Source organism: Ovis canadensis, chromosome 17, assembly GCF_042477335.2.
Source record: "Ovis canadensis isolate MfBH-ARS-UI-01 breed Bighorn chromosome 17, ARS-UI_OviCan_v2, whole genome shotgun sequence".
NCBI lineage: Eukaryota > Metazoa > Chordata > Mammalia > Artiodactyla > Bovidae > Ovis > Ovis canadensis.
The window spans coordinates 27473517-27482801 of NC_091261.1; the positions used below are offsets into that span (position 1 = coordinate 27473517).

The window sequence follows — 9285 nt, forward strand, 5'->3', positions numbered from 1 at the left end:
ATGCATTATAACGAACATTCCCAATCTGCTTAGCCATCATCCTCACAACCTAATAACTTCACCACAGCTGCACTCTCTAAGGTGACCAATTATGTTAGAGCCAAATCCAATAGTTTTCTTTGTTTTTATTCTCTTTTGACATTTTTTCTAAACATTACAGTATGACTACTTGACAGACCCAACCCTTCATTAATTATATTTTTAAATGCCATAGTTCTATGACTGAGGACACTGTTTCTTTCCTAATTTGACCTTTGATAAGGTCATTTTTCCTAGACCATAAATTTGGGGATCCCTATAGCTTGACCCTTGACCCCTTTCCTAGTCCCATTATACTCATTCCCATGTAAAGTGTGGACCTTCTTTTATCGCATTGATATTGCTGACTCTCAAATATCTGCACTTTACATGGGAGTGAGTATAATGGGACTAGGAAAAAGGGTCAAAGGTCAAGGGTCATAGATGGCTTGTGAAGGTAAGAGCTGCACCTGGAGCCTGGTGACCTGCGTTTGTCCTTGTCCTTTTCACCACACCACCATACCCAGAATGAAATTAAAAGGAGCACTTTATCGCTCTAGCAATTTACTCTGGGCTTGCTTTCTAGAATGTTTATCATTTCATTTGACACCCTCCTACAAAAAGTGTTCAAATGAAAAACTTTAAAAGTTCAGAATGTTCTCGGATTCTGCTTGGAAGTTTTTGGAATCGCATTTGGCTGCATGTGGCTGGGAGGGTGAGAGGATGAGAAATCAGAAAGAGAGCAAAGGGAAGCCAAGCAGAGAAGGTGTCTGCAAGGCTTCCGGGGAGTCAGAGGAATAAGAGGAGTCCCACTCTTGCCCGGAGGGCTGGGCAGGAACTTCTGCCAGGATCACTGAGCTCGCGCTTGTTTAAGGGACTCCCCCTCCCCGCCCTCCAATCTAGAAGCCTGGAGAGATGCCCAGATTGCCAGGCTCTGGGCGCGCGCTGCTGTGCGCCCTTCCCCGCGCATCGAGGGTAGAGAGTAGACGGCGGCTCCCCAGGTGCCGAGCCAGGATGGGGAGGTGGGAGGGACCTGGCGCCCCAGGACACGCCCTGCCAATCCCCAGAGACCTGGATCGGCTCAGCCCGGATCGCGATCGCCGGCGATATAAGTCATCCGCGGAGGAAGAGGGCACGGCGTGGCCAGCCCGGACTCGAGGGAGGGCAAGCAGGTGCCGCTGTACCGACTCCGCCACCTGCCACCTGGCCCGCTGCAGCCCCCTGCCTGCCGCCCCCACTGACCAGAAGTCGGAGAGGACGGGTCTGCTGCCCGGCCGCGCAGGAGTGAGAAGCCAGGCAGCACTTCCACCTTCGGGACCGAAGCCCTGCTCCCCTTGCGCCGGAGTCCGCGTTAAGTCAGGATGGTGGGACACGCAGCGACAGACGTGCCCCCTACCATGGCAGTCAAGATCTTCTCGGCGGGGGTGGCGGCCTGCGTGGCTGACGTAATCACCTTCCCGCTGGACACCGCCAAAGTCCGGCTACAGGTAGGGAGCGCCGCGGGCAAGGGGAGGTGCCTGGGGCAGAGAGGGGACTACTGTGTGCGCCCCTTTGACTCTGGCTTCGGTTTTACCATCCTTTCTCACGTTAGATAGAGCAGTGGCCACGCTCAAAGAGTTTGCCTTCACTGGATGGATGCTTTAGGGTGGGAACTGGAACACTGCAGGAATTAACTAAAGAAGTGCGAGGGTCGAGGAGGACGGGTTGACTGTGACTGTTGCCAGCCTCTCCTGCACGTGATCAGACAGGCACATCTTCCTAGCCTACTGCCTAGGGGTTCTGGAGACTTCCTGGGGGTGGGACAGTGGGGTGCGGGATGGGGAGGGTGTTCAAAGTATGCCTAGTAGCCAGATTCTTCCCCTTCTCCCTTTCCATAGATAGCTAGATATCTAGCTCTAGATAGATAGATGTGTGCTAACTCACTTCAGTTCTATCCGACTCTTTGCGAGGCTATGGACTGCAGCCCCCGAGGCTCCTCTGTCCATGGGATTCTCCAGGCAAGAATACTGGAGTGGGTTGCCATTTCCTTTTCTAGGGGATCTTCCTGACCCAGGGATTTAGATAGATAGATAAGGGGAGATGTTGCTGAGAAGGCGAAAAGGACTGAAAATAGGAACACAATGGAAAAAAATATCTTGGCTCAAGTTTTCTCCATTGAGGACAGCTTGATGCCAACCTTTGTGTTTTTCCTCACTAGGTAGGACTCCCTTTCTCAATTTTCACTTCCAGATCCAGGGCGAATGCCTGACCTCCAGTGCCTTTAGGTATAAAGGTGTCCTGGGAACAATCATCACTCTGGCAAAAACAGAAGGGCCCATGAAACTCTACAGCGGGCTGCCTGCTGGTCTCCAGAGACAAATAAGCTTTGCTTCTCTTAGGATCGGCCTCTATGATACTGTCCAGGAGTTCTTCACCACAGGGAAAGAAGGTAAGCAGGCAGTGTTTCTGGGAGGGGGAGAGGTCAGAGAGACATGTCCTAGGCTCAGCAGTGGCTCAGGAACCAGTTACACACGGTGTAGCGGTCTTCATAACAAACTGGCAAGGCAACATCAGTATTTGAACACACGGGGCATGGAGGGAAGACATGCTGGTGAGTGGGAAAAAGTGACACCAGAAAGGCAGAAATGCGTCAGATCACAGGAGAGCTTGCAGGCCATGCTAAGTTCAGGTTTTATCCTTAAAATAATGGGAAGTCATTGAAAAATAATAAACAAGGGAATAACATAAATAATTTATATTTTCAGAAGATCACTTTGGCAGCACTGTAAAAGCTATACAGAAAAAGGGGAAGAAAAGGGTACTGTAGAAAGGAAGAAATGATCAGGGTAAGCTAAAGCAACAGCAGTAAAGATTTTGGAAATGTAATTGACTAAACTTGGCGGAGAGCTGGAAGTGAGGCATAAAGAAAAGGTAGGAATGTTAAGATGACTTACAAGTTTCTGGTTAAATATCCCATTCATTGAGGGAGGGAATATAGAAATCATCTGAAGTGGGGAGGTAAGAAATTCAGTTTAGGATGTGTCGAGGATAGGTAATGTCTGGTCTGCACAAGAACTTAGGAGAAACACCTGGGATAAATTTCCCAGTCATGGGAGGTATTATCATTAGGGCCAAACAGAGCAGAGAGATGTAGTGAGGAAAGGAGGGATCGATGTACCTAATCACAGACACTCGTGGGTTTCCTTGGCAGAACCATCTTGAGCAGAGTAGCAGAGGTGGCAGCTAGACTGCAGAGCACTGGGGAGAAGGGGGCCTTCGAGAAGGGAAGACAAAGAGTATGGCCCTGCTCCCAAGCAAGGAGCTTGGGAAATGAAAAGGGGATTGGAACAGGGGATGAGTGCAACAAAGTAAGACTGTAAATAGCGGCCAAAAGTGAAGGGAGTTATTTAAGTATCATCTTGCCACTTAAAAGATGGGTATTATTCAGTGCTCAGCTCCTGGCCAAGCACACTGAGAAAGGAAAGCAACCACACAGTCATGAGAAGACTTGCTGAATTTCCCATACGCAGGACATTATGTTAAGTGCTATTTTGTTATTAACTCACACAATGACTCTGTGAGGTAGATATTATTACCTCCATTTTATACAGCTTAGGAAATAGAATTAGAGACTGAGAAAGTCCTTGATGAAATGTGATTGATCTATACTTTAATTATGGGAATAGGTATGAGGCTTCATGGGGTCACAAAAGAGTAGGACATGTCTTAGCGACTAAATAACAACGAGGCTCCAAGACTATCTGTCATTTTATTAAATGATATCCGTCTTGAGTAACCCATGTTAACTTTTCAAAATTTGCAATTAAAAATCACGTGATCACTTCTTGCTTCTTATTTTTGTCCCTTTAGGAGCCTGTTGAAGCCTGAGACCACTTGACATCCAAAACTCAGGCAGTTTGTCCTTTGGGGCTTTTCCTAAGATCCCTAGGTCCAATAATTAACAGTCTCACTGATGGTCAGAAGACAAAGCTTCACTGGTGACTGGTGCCTCCACCCAATTGGGAAATACTGAAAAACAGAGCAAATATAAAGAAAGAACTAAGCCAAAAAAAAAAAGAACTAAGCCAAATATAGGAAAGAACTAAGCCATTGTTTAAACAAGCATTGGGTTTTTCTTTCTCCTTGAAAGTCTTTATTAAAAAAAAAAATTCAGTCAACTTTGAAGTCTTCTAGCCCTTCTATGACTTATACATTCTTAGCACAGTCCATGGGGTGACAAGGAGTTGACACAACTCAGCGACTCAGCACAGCGCAGTACATGATTAACACGTGCACCAGCATTAGGGAAGTGCTAAAGATATAATGACACAGTAGTATTAACCACTGAAAATTAAAAAGACATATACGTGCATTCTGGGACTTGACTTTTTTCTTTTTTGCTTGACACATCATTTTTTTCTCTCTGGATAACAACAGCTAGTTTAGGAAGCAAGATCTCAGCGGGCCTAACGACTGGAGGCGTGGCCGTGTTCATTGGGCAACCCACAGAGGTGGTCAAGGTCAGACTGCAAGCACAGAGCCATCTCCACGGTCCCAAACCTCGATACACTGGGACTTACAATGCTTACAGGATTATAGCAACAACAGAAGGCTTGACGGGGCTTTGGAAAGGTGACTCACTTCAACATGGATTCTATAGTCGTTAAAACACACATATCTAAGTAGCACCTTATCATATGATGGAGCTATTCAACACTTTCTTTCCCTCCAGGGACTACTCCCAATCTGACAAGAAATGTCATCATCAACTGTACAGAGCTCGTAACGTATGACCTAATGAAGGAGGCCCTTGTGAAAAACAAACTATTAGCAGGTATCTTTCTCTTTAATGCGGCAGGTCTGCACATTTATAATTTCATCTTTTATTATACTGAATCCCTTAATTGTAATAATTTTATCTTTTAAAACCGTAATACTCTTGAATAATAGATATAACCAAAACCCTAAACTTTAGAAGTTCTGTTGCAACAGCTTTTTTCTTTTGCAACAAAATTAAGATGCCCCTGTATTTTTGTATCAGCATCATTCTCATTTAATACTAATATATGACTTGTTAGCGTCTCTCTTGTTCTTTATAAAGCAGAATTCAGGAGATGAGTCATCCTGCCCTGTATCCAGATGAGCTAGTTAAATAAGGAGCTTCTTGGTGGTTTCATCCTGAAAGTAGAACCATTGGATAGGTCCCTAAAAATTTTATTCTAATAGGTTCTGGAAACATTGAAATTCTCCTTGGACAATGACTTTAATTTTTTTTAAAAAAAGTATAGATGCCTATGTGTTGAGTATTATGTCATGCCCTAAGGACAGAGGTAAGTAACTGGTTATTTTCCTAAAGCACTTATAATCCAGTATGCCATGTACCATTTGCCAACTTTTTCTAAAATTATAACATTCCTTACTGTATGTACAAGCTTCCCTTGTAGCTCAATTGGTAAAGAATCTGCCTGCAGTGCAGGAGACCCCCGGTTCTATCCCTGGGTTGGGAAGATCCCCTGGAGAAGGAAACGGCAACCCACTCCAGTATCCTTGCCTGGAAAATCTCATGGACAGAGGAGCCTGGTGGGCTGCAGTCTATGGGGTCACAAAGAGTTGGGCACAACTGAGCGACTAACACTCACTCACTGTGTGTTATTTATTTATAAGACAACTATGTTGACCTGTTATCAACAGGCTTTTGAGAATCTGATAGATAACGAAAAACTAGAAGCCCCTCCCAAGAATCTAGTGTTGACCTGTCTCATCGACCTGTTTCAGACGACGTGCCCTGCCACTTCGTGTCCGCTGTTGTTGCTGGATTCTGCACAACGGTTCTGTCCTCGCCAGTGGATGTGGTGAAAACCCGATTTGTTAACTCTTCACCAGGACAGTACACAAGTGTGCCCAACTGCGCAATGATGATGCTCACTAGGGAAGGGCCGTCAGCTTTTTTCAAAGGGTAGGATGTGTTCTTCTGTATCTACAATGTTGTGTTCAGGGATTCTGTGTGCTAACGGGGGGCGCCATCTCATCTAACAATTGACAGCTGAGCAGCCTTAGAATGTGCAGTGTACTTAGTGTCTACTTTTCTTTGCCATAAATCTCTCCAATACACCAATTTCACTGTGACAGGAAATTAAAAGCTGTGATAGTAGAATCTTCTCAAGCTTGATCAGTGGCTCATTCAAAACCGACAGCCTGTTCCTTGGTCTCAGTCTATTGGCCGAGGGGAGAGGGGTGTGGGGAGTTATTTTTTAATGGGTTACAGAGATTCAGTTTGGGATGGAGATGGGGAGTGGTAATGAAAACAATGAGAACATATTTAATGCTACTGAATTATACTGTTGAATATATATATATATTTATAAGAGTGAGACACATATATACATAGGTATGTGTATAAATGGCTGGCTAAAATTATAAATTGATGTTATGTATATTTTACCATAAAACACACACACACATTCAGGAATCAGAAGATATATGCTAAGAGATCCCCCAAAATATTGGGGGGTGATCTTGATAGGCAAGATCTCTAACATACCAATCCAAGGCAGATTTAACAGATTTTACATCATTTTCTCTGGGAATATTTCATTGCTGTAGACAGGATTTTCAAAATAAATAATCTGGGGTATACACCGTGGCAGAATTCTTCAAAATAGCAAGAGCAACAGAAACAACAAAAGGCAATTCAGTCTCTGACCAACCCTCTTAGGACCAGAATTACCGAGATCTATGGTCTAATTATTCATCACTTTGCTTTCTCAACTTACTTCCTCTTTTAAACTATTGAAGTTTCCTATACTCCATTCAGAAAGCAAAGGAAAACAAGATTTCCTGCCCCCTCAAAAAAGAGAAGATGATGGAGAAGCAGGAGACAAGCTTCGGTTTGGTTTGGTGGGACCGTTGTATAGATGTGATGCTCTGGATTTCGTTGTTCAGAAGCAGGGTAGGGCACCTGGATGGAACCTGAGGCAGAGGAAGGACACGGGGAGAGCAGGCACTCTCAAGCGCCCGCACTGGAGATGCGTGGCACAGTGAGAAGCATGCACTGCCTGGACTTTGATTTGCTGTTGTTCAGTCACTCAGTTGTGTCCAACTCTTTATGACCCCATGGATTGCAGCATGCCAGGCTTCCCTGTCCTTCACCATCTCCCAGAGTTTGCTCCAACTCATGTGCATTGAGTTGAAGGCACGCATCATAATAGCTATCAGAATTTTAAGCAAACTAATAGAATGGTGACATCACTCTTCTAGATTTGTACCTTCCTTCTTGCGACTGGGATCCTGGAACATCATCATGTTTGTGTGCTTCGAACAGCTGAAGCGAGAATTGATGAAGTCGAGGCAGGCCATGGACTGTGCGACCTAGTCCTCCTCGGGAAGAAGATGGAACAGACCAGTGGGGATCTTTGCTAACCAGATAATTTTAAAAAGCGAGCAAGACTATTCACTTTATTTCACCCAGATAAGGAAATTCTGATAGAGAGTTCTGAACTATTTTTTTTCCAAGGGAAAACTACTATTTCCTATGACTTTTATTCTCAGTATTTTAAGGAAGGGAAAGCAAAACATTCAATATATACCCTGGCAAATGTAATATCCAGATAAGCTACTGTGCTTAATTGACTATTTAATGGGGGGAGGGATTTTATGATTGAATATGAAGAACTTTAACATGTTTTAATTATTAATTCAATTATTGATGGAAAAGGAAAACTGAGTGAAATACACTTTATCAATACTTAAAAACTAAGTTTCCTTTTTATTTATTAACCCCATTGTCAGTTAATATATTCAATAAAATATTGCTAATATCTCTTAAAGTTTGCCTTTTTTGTATCTATATCTAATGTAAGAGTTGAGGTTCACCTGGGTTACAAAACTTCCCAAATAACCAGGGAAGGTCTTTAGAATCAATGGGCAAAAACTTACTTTTAATGTTATTAGTACATGCTTTTGATTTTTAGAGTCCACATTTTATAGCATCTATAACAACTTCTAATCTAAGACACTGTGTTCATTGGGGCACTGCTGTTATTACAATCATAGTATCTATCCTAGAATCACAGAATTTTAGAGCTTTTTGGTTAGACAGAGGAACAGATTGAGATGAAAATTAATCTACATTGCATCTTTCCAGCAAAACCAACTTCGTCATTTGCACCTGTAGTAACCTTTTCATCTACCAGCTGAGTGCAGAAGGAATAGGGAAAGAATAAACAGATTAAAAGAATTGTTAAGACACAAACAAGGAGTGGCCACTAAATGGCCAGGTAGTCCCCAGCTGCCGGGCATTGTGAGCTCCACATACATTCACTATTACGTTTCTCCTCCGTTGACTCTGAGGGTTGTCTCCTGTTTATTTCCCTTAGTTGTTAACTGTAAAGCATCTTGTCGCAGACGCCCTCGTATCCTGCATGGATCACTCTGCTCTGTTAGTGATGCTGCCCTGCCTGCCTTTTGTCATGTCAGCATCTGTACTGCTTAGGGCCTTCTTCCGGTCACCAGAGACATCTTTGCCCACCTGGGCATGGCACACTAGAAGGATAGGAAAAATAACACACCCCTATGAGCTGTCCTGGACCAATAACCGATGGGAGCTGGCGTGTGAATATCTCAGGTCCCTCACGGTCGGGTGGAATGCCTCCGAGGGATCAGAATCCAGTTACACTCAGTGGTATTTTGCTTACCTCTAAAACCATTTATGGGAAGACTTCAAGTCCTGCTCTTCATCCTCCATCCCCTTACTGGTGTCTCCTGGGATCACTTCCCGAAAGGATTCCAAATCCTTGTCTTGAGGCCTGACTCTGGGAGAATCCAAACTAAGACAAACCACCATCTCAGAGTAGCATATTTCTTTCAAGAAGAAGGAAAATATAAAACTTTGTTTGCTGGGAACCTGGTCAGGCAATGGGCAGTAGTGACAAGTTTCTACCCTTGACCAAACTTTAGTCAGGCTCCTCCGAGCTGCCTTTTCCTACTTGGTTCTGTCCTTGGGTGTCCTCAAGAGCCATTTTATTTTTTAAATATAAATTTATTAATTTTAATTGGAGGTTATTAACTTTACATCGAGAGCCGTTTTAGCAAGAATCCTGCTAAAATTGGCTTAGCCAGAATCTCTCACCTTCAACATGATCACTATTGATATCAAATTCCTCATCCTTGTCCTGGATACCTGATCACCAGTTCTTTTAGATGTTCTGTGTAAGCAATAACTTTTCTTTCCATCCACTTGTTTTATTCCAGTTGGTGGGATCGCTAGTACAATTTTGAATTTATTTTCAG

At 43.7% G+C, this 9285-nt stretch overlaps 1 protein-coding gene across 1 annotated transcript; it reads left to right on the forward strand.

Annotated features, from left to right (window-relative positions):
* Nucleotides 1-982: 982 nt before the first annotated feature.
* UCP1 (uncoupling protein 1) lies at nucleotides 983-7823 on the forward strand. Its single transcript, XM_069556856.1, has 6 exons — nucleotides 983-1505; nucleotides 2248-2446; nucleotides 4435-4629; nucleotides 4730-4831; nucleotides 5773-5953; nucleotides 7255-7823. The coding sequence occupies exons 1-6, from the start codon at nucleotides 1380-1382 to the stop codon at nucleotides 7367-7369; spliced, it is 918 nt and encodes a 305-aa protein (XP_069412957.1). The 5' UTR covers nucleotides 983-1379; the 3' UTR covers nucleotides 7370-7823.
* The last annotated feature ends 1462 nt before the right edge of the window (nucleotides 7824-9285 follow it).